Source organism: Athalia rosae, chromosome 5 (assembly GCF_917208135.1).
Source record: "Athalia rosae chromosome 5, iyAthRosa1.1, whole genome shotgun sequence".
NCBI lineage: Eukaryota > Metazoa > Arthropoda > Insecta > Hymenoptera > Athaliidae > Athalia > Athalia rosae.
In genome coordinates, this window is record NC_064030.1 from 13,106,479 (window position 1) to 13,129,106 (window position 22,628).

Sequence of the window (22,628 nt, forward strand, 5' to 3'; positions counted from 1 at the left end):
TTTCAGATTTCATAGGTAAACTACAATTGGTCATCCCCCCTCCCCCCTCACCCATCGCGAAATTACCCTAGTTGCATAATTTTGTTGTACAGCAACTATGTATATAAAGGCGATCGATCCAAATTTCACTTGATTCTAATATTTTTCAATTTTTAGTCACACCCGAAAATTTCGTTTCGTTTCGGTCAGAAAATAAGTCTCGCGGAAACTGCAGCTTGACAAAAATTATTTAGAGGTCGGTCAACAATTTTGAAATTTTTTCTTTTCAATTCACCTCAATTTACCCCCAAGTTCTCACCCCTAATTTCATTTTATCGTCGGATTTTTACATTGTGGCTGAAATTTCTAATAAAAATATCAAAATCGAATGGTCTCTCAAACATGTTGAGAAATTTCTCAAGTTCAACAATTTACGTAAACTCTTTGAAAAAGAAAATTCGATCTCTAAAATATTTTTTGTCAAACTGCAGCTTTCGCGAGATTCATTCTCTGACCGTAATTAAACAACGAAATTTTTGGGTGAGACAAAGAATTAAAAAACAGAAGCGAAATTCGGGTCACCCCGAGCAACAGATTCTTCGTTCGATTTTTCGTTAATCGTTACCACGACGTTCCAAACACGTGCATTTTTACGCGCTTCACACCGAAGGGGTATAAAACGTAGAGAATAGGCTGAATATGACCCTAATCTTTTTCCGGCTCTATTCATAGCGGCGATCCTCGATACCTGGCTGTCGGGAACGAGACCAATAGCGTGGAAGGAAAATGCCACTGACCACCGCGTCGGTGTACATCTGTATCCGCCTAGGTATACACATTCAATTTATCCAATTGATCGACGCACCCGTGAGAATCCCACAAAGTCGTACGCTAGAAGAGAGAGAGAGAGAGAGAGAGAGAGAGAGAGAGAGAGCAAAAGGGTGGAGGGGCAGGGGAGGAGAAAAAGAACGCCCGCGATAACGAAAAAAGTGAATAAAAAGCTGCAGGGAAAGAAGGAATCCACGTGCCGTTTTAACGACAAAAAGATTATGGAGGAAAAGAAGAAAAAAAAAAAAAAAAAATTCTTCATTTTTTTCAAATGCCGGCTCGCTAGGCTAGGATTTCAAAGACCCATTTAAGAGGATTACATTCTACTTTGCGTAAGTTCCTCGACGACTCGTGCATTTGTTACCAAATGACGAGTAGAGGTATAAGGTACACAATAATCGTATTTGAATCTTTTCGAAGTTACCGTACTACACGTTTTTAGTTTAATTTACTACATTATTTGATTTGCCGCGATGTCTCCCTTTTTTCTTTTTTTTTCTTTTTTTCAATGCGAGTCGGAAACTTTTCATCTTAAGTCCGTCGGCGCGTTCTACGATTGCTAGATGACCGGCGGCGCGACGGGGTACCGTGTTTCATAAACTTGTTCCATATATTCGCACCGAAGGTTGAGGAAAATAAGAGAAAAAAACCAAAAAAAGAAAAAAAAAAAACAAGAAGGTGAACATGCGAAGACGAGCGTTAGTGTTTTCTTGAAAGAATATAGATTTTATGCATGAGTAGAAAGAGGCTGACACCCGCGTGTTGCAGGGACGGTTTTCAGTACCTACCCCTACAGCTATAGGTATGTATAGCCGTTGGCTGCTGCTGCCGCTGCTGCTGTATCAGCGCGCGCAACGTTGGTCGAGAATACTGGGGATATTGTACAGCTTTTAGAGAATTTATTCTAGCGCCCAACCATCTCTTTTTTTTTTTTTTTGTATTCTGTTCTGTTTTTTTTTTTTTTTTTTTTTTCCATTTTTTACTCTCAGCTCTCACCCTGAACCAGCCGCAGGCTATTCTGTCACCAGCCGCGCGTTGTAGGCAGACGATGCGTCTGCATTTTACGTTTTTGCGATTTTATGAATACACCTCCATCTATATTGTGTATCGCGTACAGACTAAGACAAAATTCGAGCAAATTACACAGAGAGAAAAAAAAAAAAAAAAAAGAAAAAAAATTATCACACCCATTCCGATATAATTGAGCGACTAACTTTCGTTGAACGGAATACCGAAGATTCGAGTTATTTTTTCCCACATCCGTTATCCATAATTCAATGGTATTAAGCAATAACGTTCTAACCAACAAAATTCAAGATTTCCACGTTTTTAAACGGTTTTATTTAGCTCGACCCGTACGGAATTTATTTGTTTTTTTCCATTCGATTTGATAACTTGATTTTTTTTTTGAAAATGTTGGTTAGGACGCTATTGCTCGATACCATCCAATATGGCGCTTCGATTTCTTGGTTGAAAAAAAAAAAGAGGGAAGATTTTTGTGACACGAGGATACGCGTTGTATTTCCGGTCAATACGATCCACGTTTCAGGGCGCTGAAATTACCAGCGACGGTATGAATAAGATGGATGAAAATTTAACGACACTGATCGAAACAGCGCTTTTAGGGTCCACGTTAACTGCAAACTGCAAAAGCTGTACCGGACGAACGATATACGCAACATAACCTCCCTCGCGGCTAACGTAGTCTCTGCAAGCCTGCAAGGTTAACGAGCGTGAATGGATCACCGGATGGGAAAGGAATGTGAAACCTGAAAATCCTAGCCACGCAAAATCTGAGTTCAAAGGAAAGTTCAGTTGACACCTTTGAAATGTACGCTTCGGGTTATTTTGACATGATTTTATGCTTCATACGGAAACGTGTCTGTTTGAGGTTGTCAAACGAAGATCAGGACTCATTAAAACGGTAATTTAGTCGTGTTTCAAATATTATTTTTCGACCGTCGCGCGGGTATATTTATAGCCGAATAGTCTGAACAAGAAATGTTAGGAAAATGCAGATCGAGTAACTTTCGGGTGACATCCTTCCGTCTCGTTGAAAAAGTCAAGTTACTTCGCCCGACGTAGCTGGAGATATTTGAACGAAATTCTGGCTCCATCGAAGCAAAGGAATCGCAGCCTCTCCTCTGCAGAGATATCTTGAGACCAAGGATAATACTTATGCTGCAGTTAGTTGGTCGGTTGGTTGGTCGGTCTGTCGTTCGTCAGCTCGTACCGCGCGACGCGACGGGAGGAAAATCTTCTTTTAAACTTAGTCTTTTCCGATATTTTCTTTACTTGTTCTTGACGTGTTGTCGACCTGCTTACACCACTATGATATACAATAAAAATCCCACCCAGCTACCTCCGAGGAGAAAAATACGTCAAACCTCTTGGATATTTCTGCTGCTGCTGTTGCTGTTGCCGCTGAGAAAGACGTTATTAGATACGGTATACTTGCACGTATCAATTCCCAAACCTGCAAATCTGAAATATGGCTGCACTTGTTTTTATTTTTCACCTTTATTTCGCCGATATTTCATAGAAATTTTTCGATAGCTCCGCCTATTCAACAGCCCCGTTCGACTGACCAACCTAACCTCAAATATGATCTGCTATCGGCCCATGAAATAGGTACATATGGAATTATACGGGGTCGAGATAATCAATACCACGTAAAACTCAACTCCTTCCTGTGTATGCACCAATTAGTCCTTGTGCGATTGGTACCACGTATCATGAATTTCAATCGACACTCAACGCCCAGACGAAATACTAAAGAGAGAGCATATACGGATGGTCGATCTTGAGCACCAATCAACTGCGGTGATTTCGTAGGTCATGGCGCTATTGGAGATCGTTGCACTTCGGAAACGCGATTAGTAGTTTTGGCGAAACAGCACTTTGCATTGATAAAAAAAACTTTGAGAAATGACAAATTATTTGGGAAAATATTCGCTGGAATATTGATTTGTTCAAGATTTTGGAATATTTTGTACAAATTCCCCTCCCGCAAGAATGAATAATGCATCACTTATCGTACTTTCGAAATAATCAGCTACTCGGCGATAAAGATGATTCATTTGGAAAAATAGTTCACCTCATATGAGAAAAAATGATCTGAACACTTTCCGATTTTATGAAAAATTCAGTAGCTATTCCTATGATGGAAGACACTAGAAAAAAATAAAATCGGATGGGTGAAATATTGGACCAATTTCTGCCATAAAAGTGTGTCGTTTTCCGAAGTTTCGTGTGAATCCAAAGCGTCATGTCAGGGAAACTACGAATTGGATTCTTGAAGCGGTCAGACTATCCAATATGGCCGCCAAGATGAGCGTTCGGCTCGCGGTCATACCCACGCCTTATCGCGATTCAGCGCGATCGTAAGGAACATCATCTACTTCCTGTTTGTTCCAAGGTCGTCAATCGTCACGCTCTTGGTGCAAAATATATCTTTCACCGTAGATCGTGGTTATGATCTCCACAGTCTCGGGCAGATGGTTTATAACACAAATATGGTGTTCTGTGAGTCATCCGGAAACAAAGAATGTCATTGGAGTGGTGAATGTTGAAGCGATTTCGGAGGCACGTGTACGATCTCATTGACACGCGACAAGCCCACGTGCAAAGTCACGTTTGTATATACATCCGATAATAACGACGATGTTTTGGGTAAACGGATTACACAGGCGACGCTGATGTCATACGACAGAGAATGCTCAACGAATTTGAACGTTTGCTCAATTAATTATAACGACTGATCGTTTTTCACATGCAATATTAAGCGGAGATATGTGTCTGCACCTAGGAGCCGGAGAAAAAGGTCATTTTTGTGAATTTTTTCAGGGAAAACTATTTTAAATTTTGGATTGGGCTTTTAATTATTTTAAAGCATACACATTCAAAAATATGTTTAATTTTTTTTATTCAAAAATATCAAAAATGTACGAGGATATTGTATGATCCTTGGAGCGCCGTAAACAAATCTGCGTACACGGTATCCACTGGCGTTTCTTCAAAAATCATCTGAAAAAAACCAAAAATATTATCAAATTAGATACTATAATCTATTACATATCACAATTTTTTTTTTCTGATACTTAGTTTTTGTTATAGGCAAAGTAATAACTAATTTTTGGTCCAAGAATCACTATTTATTTTCAAACGTCCGCCATTTTGTCATAAATCGATAATTTCAAAATCGGCTGTGACAAGTACAAGATTATTGTATTAAATTCAATAAATTGTTTTTTTTTTTTCAAATGATTTTCGAAGAAATGCCAGTGGGTACCGTGTACGCAGATGTATTCACGGGTCTCCAAGGATCATACCAATATCCTTGTATATTTTCGATATTCTTGAATAAAAGAAAATTAAACATATTTTTGAATGTATTGAAAGCCCAAAACGTAATTTCAAATGGTTTTCCTTGAAAAAATTCACAAAAATTACTTCTTCCGGCTCCTAGGTGTACATCTCCCCTTAAGTATTCGACGTTGTCGGTATCTTGAAATTTGGTATTTCCAATTTTTCATTAGCTAAAAGTGTTGAACGCTGCATAATTTGTTTGCGTTTTGTCGTCCCTGCAGAAAACAATCGATCGATCGTTAACGATTGAATTAATTTCTCCGGTCACTCGGGGAAGGGAATACCTCCGTGACCATTAAACCTAATTGTTGATGTTTTGTGCGACAATGGAAAACATGTCAAAAATCGGTCGACGTCAAATCGACGATAAACTATTCACGATACTATGCAGGTGTGCATGCGTTAACTCCGGAGTACAGTTGCACCCGATACTTCGATCTTCCGGAACCTAATCGGATCGGAGTATCGCTTCTCGCGAGCAAAATAATCCCAGAAAATGTTGATCAGTTCGAACGTGTACGCTAAATTTTTATACTTTCTGGTAAAGATCTCCGGAATGGCTCCCTTCGTACTGGAAAATAACAGAGTGTACTCATTCTCATGGAAACACCTGATTTTCTCCACGTTTCACGTCGTACTGTGCGTTTCTCGTTTCATCGAACACGTTTTGAACAGATCGAATTTAAAATTCACCGATCAGACGGTAATGATACAGCTGAGCAACACCATAACCGCTCACGTTTCCAACTTCGGCAGCGCTCTGTTCCCCCTGATATTTTTGCTGAAGAGAGAAAAGCTTGTGAAATTATTACGAGCTATCCAGAAGGCGGACGATCTGCTCGTCGACCTGGGGGTCGAACAAAATTACGAACGGTACTTCAGACCTCGCGCGATCGGCGTTGGTCTGACGTCCTTCTTCATCGTGACATACGCCTACGGATGCGCCGTTTATTGGTACAGATCGCAGGAAATCGATTATCGCGGATCACTGCTCTCATTGGCGCTGATATTCTGTCCCTTCACATTTCTGGTCAGCCATCACGGTGTACTTTTGTTCGCGAACGCCGTCGACTTTTTACGAATAAGATACGAACAACTGAACGGCGTACTTCGCGACATCTGTTCGCCCGAACGACCGCCGAACGATCCGAAGCGATCGGGTTTCTCCGGGCGCGGGTGCGGGCGATCCAGAGTTCTTCCGGCGGAAGTTAACGGCGAAATCTACATAAAAACCACGCTTGAAACGGAACGGCATCGTCGCCAGGAGTTCAGAAAAATTGGTCAACTTTCCCACCATCTTCACGATCTGACCGAGCAGCTGGTAGATCTGTTTTCGCTACTGATCATCGTGAGTGTCGCACATTACAGCGCGGCATGTTTGACGATCAGCTATCAGTGCTTCGTTCTTGCCGTGATTTCGTACGACGCATGTGATTCGAAAACTGTTTACCAACTGCTCAGCATTTTGTGGTGGCTGTTCGTGGTATTCGTCGAACTTTTTTACATAGCGATCGCGTGTTCGCGGATCCAGAGGAAGGTGAGAAATCGTTATTGTACCAGCTTCTCGTATTGCCCGATCAATTTTTGTATTATTTTGAAAATTATTGTAAAATCGATTCCGTTGCTTCAGGCCGCGGGCACGGCATTGACGCTCCATGAAATGTGGATCAAGCACCATCCCGTCGAACTGAAGAATGAGGTACGTGATAAACCAGTCGATGGACTGACCTGCTCGCCAATTTTTTTTTTCGTTCAATCGATGCTTTGCTCGAACATCCTCTGTTGCGTCCAGTACTGTCCAACGCTGTCCAGCGTCACGCCATCCTGATTCAGTTATCCTTTTTTTCGGCTAAAGTCCTCCGGACTGTTCATCGATGGATCAATGTCAATCGATGTAGTGTTTCCAAGACGTCGAATTGGAAAGATTCACGATTATCCCTGATCGGAATAAATCTTGACCTTCGCGTTGTCCTTCCCATCACTCGTAGCGGGGATCTGGTGAAGAGTCATTTTGACTCGTTTGTGTGAATTATGGTCTTTGGTTTGAATTGACCTGTGTCGATTATTTTAAAAATTTCATGTACGGGCAGGACAATAAGGGATCATACAACAATAAACACACAATTATAAATTATATTCGAAAAAAGGTTTGCTTGTTTTTATATGTTTGTGTTTTTTTATAAGAAAGATTTTGTTAGATGTACTTACCTTGTAGATGGGTATGCTTGCTGCGGATGTGAGAAGTAATATGTGGTTGTGTTAGGGTGATGCGTATATGTCGCTGGATGCTATGTTACTATTGAAATTGTTTCAATGTATTTCGTGTGGATGAAAAATGCTGTTGTTTTTTTACTTGTGTTCGTGACGTCGATTATAAAATGTTCTTTTTGATAGATGTCTCGTGTGCATTGATGCAATAAATTCTCGATGTTCGTCAATCGTAATGTCTGGTTTCACGGGGCGAATACTACCTCCTAATGCCTCAACACCTTATTTCGAACTTCTTCCAAAAATCCGCCTCTTCTTCCCCGTCGTTCTTCTTCTTTTTTCATTCTCTCTCTTACCAATACACTTTTAACACATCTTCGCAATTACGATGGACTAGATAGTTTTCTTGGTAATGTACATGTTGTTATTAGCATTCGACTTGATGGATAAATTATAAACGAAACATCCGAACGAATTCTAATCATTGTTGGTGCGGAAACAAGGTTGAAAAAATATCAAAATGTCGTTTGTAAGAGTTTTAAACCTTCTGACTTATGATTTGTCATTCTTATTTTCATATCAGACGGGCTTTGATAATCCAAAGTGTAGAGCCCGATGAATTTTAGTTGAACATTCGGTTGTATTCGATAACTGACCAGCACTGTTCAGCTGAATGATGAATCGAGTGTTCCGAAAAACAATTCGATCGATAAGATTACTTTCGATATTCATTTCCATCGTAGAATTTCACACACATGGATTTCAGGCTGATATTCGTGAGTACCCATCGAATCGCTTCATTACTAATTGAACTCAACCGCTGACCGAGCGTTATGAATATGTATAATATCGAAGACGATTATGCGCTGACCAATTACGATAGGTCCTCGGACAACAACGATAACCGCTTTTACTACAATTAGTTCGGGCCATCGAGCACTGTACCAAAGTCGCTCTAAGCGGGTGATGGTCTTTTGCTCACTAAAAACTAATTCAACGTCATTCTAACAATGAAGTTTACCTCCACGTCGGATTATCAATCATGAATAATCGCGCGCACGTGCAAGCTGAAATTTTCTATGATACACACCGAAGTTTTCGGACCTTGGACCGTTCGCTTCAACACCAGAAAAAAAGTTCACCCTGGATCATGGCTGGAAATCGTATACTCCCTGCCATTCGCATGCCCGGGCACACCCGGCTTCGTTTTTGCGGTTTTGGACGGCGGTAACGTCGGTTACACGTTGATCAAACGGTCATGACGAGAATCACAAACTACTCGTCTGATCACATCGGTAATTCGTGCAGCTGCATTTCTCCGACAACGCTGGAGGCCTGATGAACAAAATAATCACGGACGCGTCGTCAACGCGACGCACAGAGTGGACGAGCTCTCCTCGCGCTCTTGTGGAGTCGAACGAAATTACGAGTAGTACTTCAAATCACGTACCGTTTTACGCGTTCTGTTGTAGGTAGATACTAGTACAAAAATGACAGTCGTCTATATGATGACGGCTGGCAACTAGCTTGGTACGTTGGATCGTCGAGGTATTTTTTTTTTTTTTTTGTTTGTTCGCTGCTCGTGTGGGTCGTCTCGGAGATCGTCGCCGGGCAGCTGAACGACGTGCTTGGAAATGTGCGTTCGTCTTATTACCCGCCCAATAACGCGAACAATCGGCTTGGCGATTCTTCAAACGTTCCACCGGATTGTCAACGACGACGAGATCTCCCATCGCCCGAGGCTTCGATGCAAGTTCAAAAACATCGCGATCTCTCGCGACGAACCGTCAAAATTGACGAATGATATTCTCCAAGTATTTTCTCTGCCGATACTTCGTACCGTCGTGTATGTCTACAGAAAGGACAACGTGAAATTGCGCATCCGATTTTTGTGCGCAAGCGCGAATCGAAACGACAGTCGAATTCATCAACTGCTAGCGTGTTGTACCAACTGCCTGAGATTTCAGCTTTAGTTGTCAAATTGACGATCGCCAATACAGCCGAGATCGCGGTATTTGAATGTGACTGGGGTACTTTGTGTCAGGGTGAATAACGTGGCACAGATAAGTAGGGTGGCATAGCATGAAATAAAATTGATCAATTCAATGAGAGATTAATTAAATTTAGACGGAAATACACTCATCGAAAAGTTTAGGTTAGGTCCTTGAATTTGACAGCTAAATTTGAAATCGGAGCGTGTTGGTCATTCCGCGAAACAAATGGCGACTGTCGGCGCACGCGCAAATCGGGTGCGCAATTTCACGTTGTCCTCTCTGTATTATATATCATTCGGCGATGTCGTTGACCATAGTTCTTTCATCGTTTATGATTGGGAACGGGATATCCGAAAGCAATTGACGAAACGATGGTCGAACTTGTTTGTCTGAGCATCATCCCGCCGTCATCGTCGTCGTTTCGTGCACTTCGACTCCAAAGAACGGTACGAATCAATGGAGAAGTATTTTTTCCGGTGACGTTTCATTTTTCTTGATTTCTGTTCGGGGGGAACTCGACGGCCCGGTACCCTCCGCACTCCTCGTCAGGCGTTGCATCGATGTTGACGTTACGTCCGCTTTTGTCGAGTTCCTTACTTTTTCCCCCGCTACCGATGGGTAGCGTAATATCGATCCGTTTAGTGCTTGTTTTACGAGCGCTTTTGTTAGATTGAACAAATTAGCATTAAGATTGATTGGAACGGCGGACGTACGTCAGCCGGCGTCGGTGCTGGTGACGAGCACTCGAGTGTCGCCTCCGAAAAGACGAAGATGTACGGAACACGTCGCGCAGTAAGAAAGTCAAACGGCTGTTCGAACATGCACATCGTTTCCCTCTACTATGTGGCAAAGATCTCGGGATTGGCGCCGTTTTCATTCAGGGACGACAAAGTTTCTCGCGGCTCGCCGTCCGACAAGATATATTCCCTCGTGTTCGCCGCGCTCGCTCTACCGATTTCCGTAGTAGTGCCGGCGTTATTTCCCGCCTCGGCCGTTACCGCCGTCTCAGAGATCGCCGAGTTGACCGAGAGTTTTTTGTGGTACTTGGGCTTCTTCGGGGGGGTTATACCCGTGGCGACGTTCGCCAGTAAGGAAGGAATTATCGTGGAAATCATAAAGACGTTGACCAAGGTCCAGGAGATTATCCACCGTTCGAAGATGCGAAACGACGACCGACACAAGTCGAGAGTGCTCGCGATTCAAATCGGACTCGCGATATTCGGCTTCTTGTGCCTCAACTGCGGTGCGGCCATTGCATATTGGTACAGCATACTCGATTTCTGGACTCTGGGCGTCATCGTGACGACCTACTTGTATTGTTTCACTCCTCATTTGGTGATCATCATTTTTTTGAACGTATTATCTTTCGTAGAAAATTATCTCAAAGAGCTGAACAACGGACTGATGAACTTTTGCCAACCGGACCGTGATTTGACTTTGGTTCGGTTTCGCGGCGACAGAATCGAGAATTTTCTAGAACCGAGGACTGGCCACGAAACGACGGAAATCGAGATTCTCTTAGAGATCGAGTTCGTTTACCACAAACTTCTGAACGTTATCGAACAAATCATGGAGTTATTCTCTTTGCCGATATTGTTGACGGTCGGCTATTATTTTTTGAACCTTTTGTTCTGTTGCTTTTACATATTCACCACTTATGTGAATCTCTCGAAACTGAGCGCCACGGCTACTTATCAGGTGATCGGACGAATCTTTTGGATCACGTTGTACTTCTTGGAGTTGTTCGCCATCGCGAGAGTTTGTAGTTCGGTTCAGAATACGGTAAAAATACGACTTTTCTACTGGCTAACCACCAGCGAAACTTTTCTTTATGAAAGGTTTCACCGATTGAATTATTTCTTCTGTTTCGTATTCAGGGGAAAGCTACAGCGATTATATTGCACAAGGTCTGGTTAAAAAGTCATCACAATAAAATGTTGGACGAGGTGAGTTCTGTGTTGCCCGATCTCATTTTTTCCCAAATACATACTTCAATCGCAACACCTCCTGTAGATATATCTAAACATATTTCCGATCATTTTTTTGCCTTTCAAATACGATCATGAAGCATTTCACCAGGCATAATTTTTTGTTTCGATGTAAACGAGTCACATGAAACTTGTATCATCGCTCGCCTCAGCTCTGATGGTAATTGGTACGGTTCGTTTGCATTGCGAACTAATCGTCTTAAGTGTTGATCCGATGAGCCAGCGGACGGCACATCGCTAATCGATCAACGTCATTTCGATTATAAAATATTCACGTTATTTGACGGGTGGATCAGCGTGTGTGCGTTCTGGCACAAAATAAAGACTGCTAGAACCAGAATCGACAATACGCTATTTTGCTGTTGCCAGTTTTCGTGGCGTTGAGCGAGCGGCGGCCATGTTTTGACCATGTAGATCAGTACAAGATGGCCGCCAATGCTACGTCTATTCATTGATGTTTCAGAGAACGCGCCGGAAAATACTTGTTCGAAACATGGCGACCACCGTTCAAGGCCACGAAAACTGGCAACAGAAACATCAAAGGACCCGCCGTTATTGTCGCTTCTGGTTCTACTGGTCCTTATTCTGTGGTTCTGGCGTATGGTTTGCACGACCGGAAAAAGTTGAGCTCTTCTGAGCAACGCGCACGAGTAGATTCTCGTCGTCGAAAAAGTCCAGAAGACTTTCCACTGACGCTCTGATACATTGGATATTTCAATGTACCGGGCAACAATGGGTCACCTTGAACGAGTCGTGCACGATACAATACGATTTAATTATCGTTGTCGTAGAAGCCGAGGGCGGAAAAGCGACATTAAATATTTGAAGAACTGGTAATGAGATACGTCACGAGTGACACAAAGCTAACCACTCACGTCCGGACATGATTTGCAAAATTTTTTCCGCACGACTTCGATCATAGTGTGAAATTTATGGTATGCTCTTTGAAAAATCGTTGAGACTACAGCGATATGCGACATTCAATGTATTCCCTCATTCCGCATTGGCCAAAATCTGTTTCTGGTTTTTTGCAAGATCTTCTTTGAAAACTTGTACCTAACCTAGATTCCCCGATCGTGTGGTGTGTGACATTGAAGGTCACCGAATATCAAAGTGTCTCCAACGACGTTGTTGAATAATCGGATATTCGCTTTGCTTTGCAGATTCAGATGCTCTCTCTCCAGCTTCTACAGAGACCACTGACGATATCGGCCTTCGGTTTTTTCTCCTTGGATTATTCTTACCTCTACAAGGTGACCGCGACTCCGAGAAGCGACGGTTCGATATTTCGCAATGAAAAAAGAAAAAAAAAAAAAAAAAAACTTTCCAATTTTCCACAGATTTTCTGCGCCATGGTGGCCTACTTCGTGATCATGGTGCAACTGGATTCTTCGAAATCGGAGCCCTCCGCGCTCCAGCACCAACCGAGCACTTGGAACGTAACGATCCCGATTTGAGGTAAAGAATCGCAAGGACTCGAAGCGATCGCAGGTTAGGTCGTCAGGTGTCACGTTGCCGTACTCGAATTATTCCGGCGATCGCTGCCCCCCCCCCCCCGCGGAGTTGAAACGGCGAATGAAACCGGCGTGGCTTACCGTTCGTAGTTACCGGAGTCGGTTTCATAACTGTACAGAGTCCAAGGCGAGGGAATACGGAAGGGAACAGGGACGAACGAGGTTAGGGCGAGGCGGGCCGAGGCGGAGGGCGCAGCCCACCCCAACTATTTCCCAACAATTCTAGCGCGCTGCTGCAATTATAATTAATTGCAACCCCGGCCCCCTATTAGAGAATATTCTAGGCGTTTGCACCGAGTGGAGTACCGGTATAACTATACCAATGCTCTCCGAATACAATAATCCATTTCACGTGGCTCCGCGGTCTTGTTCTGGGAGTACGAACCCTTCGTATCGCTCGGACCAGACCCTCGGACCCGCGGCCCGCACACCCTTCTCCTCCTCCCTCGGCTCAATGCAGTTCGCTACAAGGGGGTCTATTACGAGTGTCACGTGATCCTGACGACCACCGAAATGCCCGTCATCGAGTCGGTGTCAAATTTTCACCGCGGAGATCCGCGTGCGGACCGATGAATTTCGCAGGTCGTCCGATCGAACGTTACTTCGTCTGTCTCGGATGGATTCCACACCCCGCATCAAGGTCGTCGATGATTAGCCTTTCGACTATGTGTGTTGTACCTTTCACTTAGCGGCATCGCGTTATGCTGATTCGTAATTGTTTGAAGTAGTTGTGTAGTTTACCGTGAATTGCATCACGTCGGAGATTGAGAACCGGAGGGGCTTCACTCGCGAAGACCTAACCCAAGTTTACCCACAACGGCGAACAAAAAAACTATCATCGAAACTACGGGTGTTCGAATGGAATGTTATGTCAAAGAGCAGTTCAGAATATTTCAATTTTTTTTTTGTGTCTTGTGTTTTCAATCATTTTTCAATCATGGATGCGCGTGATTTGGTGAAATTTGAACTTTGATCGCTGCCAAAAAAAGGTCGTATCATCAGCGAAGAAAATTCAATTCCACAAATCACGCGAAGAACTGATTTCGATGTTTCTTTATTTGTCAATTTTGTGCGGTACGCTCCTATGTCAGAAAATTGATCCAAAATCAAAAACAGGAGGTCTTCGTTGTTCCGGTTCTCGTTGTCAGCCACCCTTGTAAACCCTTAAAACCTATCAATGTACATGTATGTACGCTTAAACCGCTCACCAATAAACATATAATTCTCGACAAGTTTTTTTTCCCACCAAATTCCGATTTCCCCCTTCTTCAGAATAGATAGCGGCAACTCACGCGGACTTCATCCCACTCGAGGGGACGAGAAATCAATGTTTGATAATTTAGGTTTAATGCGTCAACCCCATCCGACACCTTTTACCGTAAGTCGGTGTTTCCGCGGGCTCGCATCTGCCGGAGAAAGGAATGTGGGTGGCATAAGTGCGGAGGCAGAAAACGGTCCACGGGGGTGGGGTGGGGTGGGTCTCGTGAGTACTCGGGCGGTTTCGGTGGGGGCCAAGGGATGCTGGAATCGCGCGTTCGCACGTCAGTTCTGCGCGCGGCCTCCCTACGACCAGTGGTGTGCATGGACCAAGTTTAACCACCACCGTACGCGATACGCAGATGTAGGAGCGAACGAGCCTCTTTATCAAAACGACCCGTGAATGATCAGTGAATTGTCACGCGATTTCGGATTCGTTCGTCAAACGTCCATATCCCCGAATCGTCGTCGAACAGATACTCTCACACGTGGCGGCCTCGAAACTGCATTTCCCACCTTTCGGAATGTCCGGCGACTGCAATGTACGTAGCATGCGGATCTAATTTTTCATTCCCATCTTTACCTCATTCCCCATTCGCAACTCGAACGTCTCGATTGCGATCGTCGAACGACCGATCCAATCGTTCGGGACACACGTAGCACGGCGGCGGTACCACGAATGCCGTCGGAACGGCGCGAACTTCGTTTTTCCGAAATTCGTCCGGAAATCGAACGCCGGATTCCCCTGAATTTCCGACCAATAGAATCATCGTCCATTATCGCTACCGATCGGCGAACGGAAATTCGCCGAAGCCCCAGATTTAAACTGTACATATTTGACTGAGTTCTATTGTTGGAAATATCCACGTTTTTCGCACAGAAATCTGCATTTCACGTTCTCATTATTTATCGATCGATGGATCGATCGATCTTCATTGATCGGTAAGAGATTCGGCTGCTGATGAGACGAAACGTGCACCACGCTTACCGAACGATCAAGCGGCTCCGTTGTCGACCCTGAAAAAGTATAACGTTAAAAACTTTCGCGAGTCAACAAAAAATGTACAAACGAACTAATAAAGCAATCAAGTTACCAGAAAACCCAAAAAAAAAAAGACCAAAAAACGATGACGGAGAAGAAAACAATCTTTACGGAATCTGAGAGCGGTGTGAAATTGGCCTTCATTTGCACGAAAGAACGTCGTCTTTTGAAAAAAACAAAAAAAAACAGCGTACACCGCCGGTACACCGGCGTAAAACTCGGCCAACCATACAGAGAGAGCGGGGCGGGAGGAAGCAGACGAGCTAATGAATAAATAACTTTGAATAAATCAACAAACAGGCGGCGGCAATTACTCACCAGATTATAAATGAGGGAATACCCTTCCGTCATTGGGTTCGAGCTAGGGAGAAAAAGCCCCCGGAGGGGGGGGGGGCAGGGCCGTTGTTGAAAAATTTCAACCTCGTTGAATTCCGAAGAAGAATTCCGACGTCCGCGGATCGAGATAAAAGTGGAGAGGGAATGAAGTCGATGAAGACGATCCCGAACTACTCGCACCGTTCTCGATCCTTCTTCGAATTTCTGGTTCCCTCGTAGCTAAAACTTGACTTCCGGTGCACATTTCGTTCCTCAGAAACACCCCTCGCCTATAAGTTACTACGTAAACACGTACGGCGAAAGCATACGCTCTATTCCGTAGGCCAATTATCGGGGCAATCTACTTGGAAATTGCACAATTCGAAGCACCTGTTTCCCCCCATCCCAACGCGCGCAGCCCCCCAAAAAGCTTACGTAGACAGAATAGCGGAAGGAGGGAACAGGTGCCGCGTCCCAGAGCTTACCGTGAATACAAAAATTTATGTCCGACTTTCTCGTAAACCTTGAATTTCTCGGCGCTATCCTCCGCCTCGCCTTTCAATTCACTCGAGTGACGAACATCCATCAATTGCGGTCTCGGCGTCACAGAGACCCGGTCTTCTTCCGTCGTCGTCATTTCAGATTTCCGAAGAAACGATTGGCTTCAAAAATTCCAGAAACATTCGAAAATTTTTTCCGTAACTCGTCCGTCGAAATCAAAGTGGTCGTGTAATTTTGTATGGCGCACGAGGAAAGAAGTGGGTATGGCTTTCAACAAAAAAAAAAAAAAAAGAGAGAAGAAACAAAAAGCAAACGTACGCGAGGGAAGGTGCAGATTGCAGAGACAGAGAGTAACAACGCGGTCGGTCCTGGTTGCCACCGTTACTACAGCCGGCGGAACGTTTTTTATGCAATAGACAGTAGTGGCGGAAGTTCCGTAAAACTGGGTCACCTTCTATTCTTTTTTTTTTTCACTCATAGATTTTTGTCAGGTATTCGCATACATCGCCCGCTAAATTCCCGGACACACACTCGCTCTTACAATTATCAATACCGTTGCCACGTCGCACGTTTAACCCTCCCCCCCCCACCCCCCCCCCCCGGAACACCCAAAACACCCGAAACGATTGGTACTCGAAGACACGACGAATTGATTCGCTGGAGGGGTTAGGTCGGAATGACGTACGAGGCGTTCCTGCGTCTCTTAAAATATCGCCGAAAAAATGCGACCGCGAAATTTTTATATCCCGACGAAGACACACCCGGAGTTCTCTCGCACGGTGAAGACGTAGGGAAGAACGAAAAACTAAAAAAACGTCGTGTGTAATAAACAAAAAATCAAAAAAAAAAAAGAAATGGATGAAAAATAATGGAGGGACAATGCGCTCCGGGAGTTTTCATCCGATATCGCGCGCTCCATTTATTTGCGCCGGTGTTGGTACGCGGCAGCAACGACCGAAACCTGACGGATGAGGATAAATCTAACGCCGCGGGAAGGAAGTTTGGCGCGGGTACTCGACCGTCTCTTTACTTCGGAAGGAAACCCGCCTAGTGTTGCCGCAATTCATGCCGGGCTCGTGCGCCGGGGATTTCCCGCTGTCGCTGCACCGCTGCGGCTCCTGCGTTTTCTATTCGCAATCGAACGGGTTTCTTTAGGTACGACACACGACGCGAAGTTCCCACTAGTTCGGTCCACGAGTGGACCACATGCACGAATACACGTTTTTGACACAATAAGGAAGGTGAACACGGGCGCGTAGTAAAACGTACTAGTAACTTTCGGAAAACAAAGCTTTCCACGCGTCGCTTCTGATCCCGTAAATATTTCAGACGGAAAGCCGTTCGAGAGCGATTTTTTCCGTAACTGCGAAGACGGAAAAAGTCGACTCGCTCGAAATTCAAAGACTCCGTTAGCTTATCGAACTCTGATCGTCGGATTTTCGCCGTCGGATCTTTTTCTCGCGCGCGTGCACTCCTCGTCACCGTTTTTTTTTTTTTTTTTTTTTTTTTTTTTGTTTTTCGAGCGTAAACGCTCGCCCTTTGATCGCCCGCCGTACGAATGATTCCGATGATTATTGGCTAGAATAAAATCGCGAGACGAGGTGAAGCGGAGATGAGAGTCGAGCTCGGAGGAAATAGAATGAGGATGAGGAGGACGAAGAAGAGGACGATGACGAGAACTAGGGTGAGGACGAGGACGAGGGTGAGGTCGAAGAGGAGCGAGAAAGAGGGACGCGGGATCGACGTCGGGTCTACTACGGAGTGGCGAGGTGAGGGGTGTCGGTCGATGGGTCCGGGACGGCGCGATATTGACTAAATAATGCAGGGGCTATCCTACATCGTGTGTGTGTGTGTGTGTGTGTGTTACCCCTCCTCTGTTGTGTTGTATCATCGGTGTACGTACGCCTCGTTGAAATATACCGGCAGCTAGCGGTGGAGAGAGAGAGAGAGAGAGAGAGAGAGCGAGAGAGAGAGGGAGCCTGGAGAACCGTTGGGCTCACGCCCATAAGCATCACCCTCTTCTGTTTCAAATCTCAAGTACATTCGTACAACACAATGAGAGCGCGCGACTGCCGGCCTATTCGGGGGTTACTACGATTCTAGCTGCGTAACGACGCCCTCGGTCACGAACTATACATACGCGAACGCTAGATAATCGTAACATTTCGCTGTTCGAGGATCGGTGTTCCGGTGGAAACGACGCCGTGGACCTTCGATATTTTATATCGATACGTCCGACGGGAAGGCCCGCTTTCTCACGGACAGCTGAATAAGATCCGATGATGAACCGGGTCGGAGATGGATTCGTCTCTCGCGGTTGTTGCCTTTTTTTTTTCGTTTTTTTTTTCTTCTTTTGTTTGATTTCTTTTTTTTTTTTTTTTTCTTTTTCACACCGGGGAATAAGGCGGGATAATGAACCCGATGCGAAAGAGTCATTCTCCGGAAGAAACCCGCCGCGGTGTCTTTCAAGACTCTCGCTTACTCCAGACGCGCCTGCGGACGGTAACAGATCCAACAATTACCGCTAATGAGGATAGCAATAGCGTTATTAAGTTTCGAATTTACTTTTGTCGCAGTTTGCCGGTGATTGTTGCCGAGCGAAATAATCGATGAATCGGACGAACGTTTTGAATGAACGAAGGAATATCGTAGATCTGCGGCATCGGTAAGGGGGGATCAATGAACGATATTCATCCGTCGGAGGCTATTGAAAAATTATCGGAGAACCGGCGAAAGCCTGGCGCTCTTCAGTCAGTCCGTCGAAGTTAACGAAAGACTCGCCGCCGATTCTAGTCTTCGGTCGTCCGGAAGCCTCGGGATGCCCCGACGTACGTCGGCGTCGGTTCAACGTACGACTCTTATCGCCGTCTTTGAAGTCTTCTTGTTATTCGTTAACGACGGTCGGGCGGACCGGCTGAATTTACGGGGGGGGGCGAAAAACGTCTGGCGATTTCGCGGATGTGGCGACACGTGACGCGAAGTACCTAACCTATAACCCTAGGCACCCGAGACGACCGACTAGATTTTCTCGTCGCAAAGAAATCGGCCATCCGGTATGACAAGGTTATCCGATCGCGAGACGTAACTTCACTTCCGGAAGTCCGAAGTCTAGCGGGGGAGGAGCGGCTAGCTGTAGGGAATGTGGGCGAACCCCAATTAGTACGTATGGAAAAAAGTTGGTGCGCGCGATAGGGGCGGCGGCGGGGGGGCGATGGCGTTTCCATCGGTTTCGCGTATAATCTGCAAATCGTAAGATTGGAAGTGGGTAAACTGGAAACGGAGCAACGTAGGAGTCCGTGGACGGTTTTGCTGGTGTCGGTGTGTGTGCGCGCGCGCGCGCGCGCTCATTACCCGAGTACAATGAACGCGTCCGTACAGAGTCCCGGAGTATTGGCGTTTGCACGAATTCCAATAGAATTTAATTGGAGAAGATTGAACTAGCGGGCGCACACCCCGGCAGCCGGGGCATAAAATGCCCCGGCTGAACGCGCCCGACGAGAGTCGAGCTTAGCTCGACTTTCCGCTTTGTTCCGCGGATTTTTCGCCCCCGAGGACCCCCGAGGGAAAAAAAATCGCCCGACGATAATTTCGGCGTTACCGAGCTACCGACGCTCCGTCGGCAGACGCTACTACTTCGATCTGCTAATCGAAGGCTGCTCCGCATCCGGTGCGGACCTGGCCTTCCGGTTATGTCGGCCCTTCTTCCGCCCGCCCGCGCTCTCTTCGGTCTGTCTCGAGTCGATTTCACGCCGAACGAATGTCATCCGGTAAATAAACGACGCGCGTTACTCAGTTTCCCGTCAAACGGTATCATCCGGTCAAAGGACTCCTCGGAGGACTCGGGATGATCTCGTTATCCTAAACGCCTCGGCTTACGTCGCGACGTCCGACTTTGCGAAAGAGGGTTCGTGGAGGGGGGGGGGGGGGTTCTCGGCACCGAGGAGCCTTCAGCGGTTAATCGTTAACCGCGTCTATTACGAGTCTGAATTATGAATGAAATCGCCGAGTGTCGACACTCGGCGTCGATAGGGTTCGCCGCACCGGTTTTATCCAAGCGCGGTTTCCGGCGTCGTTTCGCCGCCTGGGCGGCTATCGGGCTGATGAATTTTTAATTAGCGATCGTCGGGGATAGTTTGCGAAAAGAAATTTTCTCGCGACTCTTTTTTTTTTTTTCTTTTTTTTGTTTTTTTGTTTTTTCATCAAAACTCACGGCGCACTTAACGAACCTCGGTTACTCGATGTCACGCGACTATTGATTCAGAGCATTACCTGCAACCGAGAGTTGACGGTACACGGAATAGTTGGTCGGCTCGTATTCCCACCTGGGATCCTGGCGGGGTTCTCAGGCGCACTTTTTTCCTATATTTCTTTTCCGGAACAAAAAAGACAAAGAAGAAAAAAAAAAAGAGAAGAAGAAGAAAAAAAAAGAGATTTGAAACGCTTTAAAACTCTGGCAAAGTATCATCTTTTTCCTACATTAGGAAGATAAATACACTGTTGCATAACGCGCACTCAATTCCAACAAGCCATTACGAAGGCGGCAGCACTTCGGCTGAATGGTCGGGACACATCCCTTGTTCTAAATGTGCGCCGCTCTTACCGGCTGGAAGACCTGATGCTTCAAAAACTTGACGACAAAATACAACGCCCCCCCTCCCCCCCCCTATTCTGTTTCGCGCGTCCTCGAGGGCGAGACGCCGAGCGAATCGAAATCGAAATCGGAATCGGAATCGGAATCTGAGTCCGGGTCGCGGTCGCGGTCGTAAATCGGACCGGCGTCGGGACGATGTTGTTCAAAATTGAAATTGACGAGGTGAATTTTTGCACACTCGAAAATCGCGACGCCGTTAGCCAGTCGGGTTCTCAACAGTTCGTCCCGTTCCCTTCCCCCCCCCCCCCCCCTCTTTTCGGCTTTCGGAACGCTCGAGGGAAAGTCGCGATGAGTTTGAGCGTCGTTACCGTCCCGATCAAAGCGATCCTCTCCTCGCGACTCTCGAGGACTCCTTTGTTCTTTTGGTTCGACAATCGGATAGAGAAATCTCTCGTTGTACTTTCCGTAACGTCGCGGGGGGGAGCGGGGGGGGGGGGGGGGAACGGTCTGATTATATCTTTTGAAGGCTTTGGACACTTACAATTAGAATACGATCGTTCGAGCAACGCGCCGTTTCAATACCGACGAAAAGAAGCGAGGTAAATGAGAGATGGAACTTTTTAATCATGTCCGAAAGTAGACTTTGCACTCGGAGGTTAGGTTTTCATTCTGCTGTCGCGATATACCTCGGTGAGAATCGATTTCGTTACTCGCGAATAGGTGTTAGGATGTGATTCTCAAGAAATGGGACGTCCACGTTCGGTCGTCCGCGGAAGGCGAAGAGAAAGAAAAATTTATCAATAGCAGCGGTAAGAGAACAAAAAGCGCGCGAAGTGGTCCACCTTTTTTTATCCCGGCTCGGAGAGTATCTCCTCGGCGTATCCGAGTCGCCGAAAGTTCCGCATTATAGGTAGGTGGTGGGTACCTGAAACTCGACACGGGGGTGTCGGGTTGCGCGGGTCTTTTTTTCCTCCCTCCTCCGGATGTTCACTTTCGTCGATGAAGCGGCGTAACCCGCGGCAGGGGACATCGGGCCCCACCGCTAACGGAGCCGAAAGTTCGAGGGACGACGAGGGCCTTTGTAATCTTCTACCGAGTCAGAGTCCGCTGGAGTATTTCTGAAAACGTTGGGGCGATGATGTTTTACATGAGAGGCGGTATAATTCGTGCTTTTTATTCAGTACGTCGCGGCGGCGGCGGCGGCGGCGGACCGCTGGAGGTTCTTCTTCTTCTTCCTCTTCTTCTTCTCTTTACGTTGCGGCGCTTTTTGAAACACGAGTGTTTCATTTATTCCCGAACATGTTTTACCAGCGGCAGCGGTACTCGCGGCCTCGCTCGGCGTTGTCGTGCCCACGTGTCGTTTTACGTTTCACTCGATTCTACACTCGCGACGGAGCCAACGAAAATTCCGAGCGATCGGACTCGGCAGAACGCACCCTGAGCGTGTCGCGTTCGTTGTTCGGAAGTACCCCACGCGCCGGCCAAACTTTCATCCGATGTTGTCGGTCGGCTAAGTTTGCCGTTGCGGAAAGTTAGGTTAGGTTGGCGCGACGGGTTGACTTTGTGCGAAAAATGGAGGACAAAGGATTCTCGAAGATTCTGACGCCGAATACGTTTTTTTCATCTCCCGAAATCCGTCAGCGGTCCGCGCTCGCGAAGAGGGTTCGGGTGGTCGGAAATTTTTGGAAACCGATTGGTCGATCGCGCGAACGGATTCCGGGTGTGTTTCGCCTTCGATTGACGCGGGCGTCGCGGATCGAAGGAATCGACGAATATCTCGCGATTCATCGCGGCCGGGAAGCCGGAACGTCGGGACGCCAAAAAATGCGGGCCGCCTCGCCTTTCTCCGTCTCTCAATCGCGCCGCACTTCGTTCGTTCGTTCGTTCGTTCGTTCGTCGGTCGGTCGGTCGGTCGGTTGGTTTCAGCCCCCGCAGAATTCACCGCGTCGTATAGCCGCATACCTCCGTGCGATCCTCGACGTACGTTCCGCTTCCCAATATCCGCGAGTCATAATTTTAATGAAATTCTCCGGGTATTTGCGG

The 22,628-nt window shown here is 46.0% G+C and overlaps 2 protein-coding genes across 8 annotated transcripts in view; both read left to right on the forward strand.

Annotated features, from left to right (window-relative positions):
* Nucleotides 1-4,851: 4,851 nt before the first annotated feature.
* On the forward strand, nt 4,852-14,285 carry LOC125501160 (gustatory receptor 68a-like). Of its 3 annotated transcripts, none has more exons than XM_048656333.1 (4): nt 4,852-6,712; nt 6,806-6,874; nt 12,529-12,618; nt 12,706-14,285. In XM_048656333.1, exons 1-4 carry the CDS (start codon nt 5,672-5,674, stop codon nt 12,820-12,822), a joined length of 1,317 nt encoding a protein of 438 aa, XP_048512290.1. In that variant the 5' UTR covers nt 4,852-5,671; the 3' UTR covers nt 12,823-14,285. The 3 variants fall into 3 exon arrangements, with proteins under 3 accessions (XP_048512290.1, XP_048512289.1, XP_048512291.1); XM_048656334.1 differs by lacking the exons at nt 4,852-6,712; nt 6,806-6,874 and adding exons at nt 7,012-11,159; nt 11,255-11,323; XM_048656332.1 differs by having other exon boundaries at nt 4,852-6,874.
* Nucleotides 14,286-14,438: 153 nt separating this feature from the next.
* Nucleotides 14,439-22,628, forward strand: part of LOC105684368 (Down syndrome cell adhesion molecule-like protein Dscam2) — a 72,133-nt gene continuing 63,943 nt past the window's right edge. For 2 of the 5 annotated variants that reach the window (XM_048656326.1, XM_048656328.1), the window contains exon 1: nt 14,440-14,678. The gene's annotated coding sequence lies outside the window, so the exon portion shown is untranslated. Of the gene's footprint in view, nt 14,679-22,628 lie in introns of all 5 variants that reach the window. The other 3 variants (XM_048656329.1, XM_012397674.3, XM_048656330.1) reach the window with 2 other exon arrangements.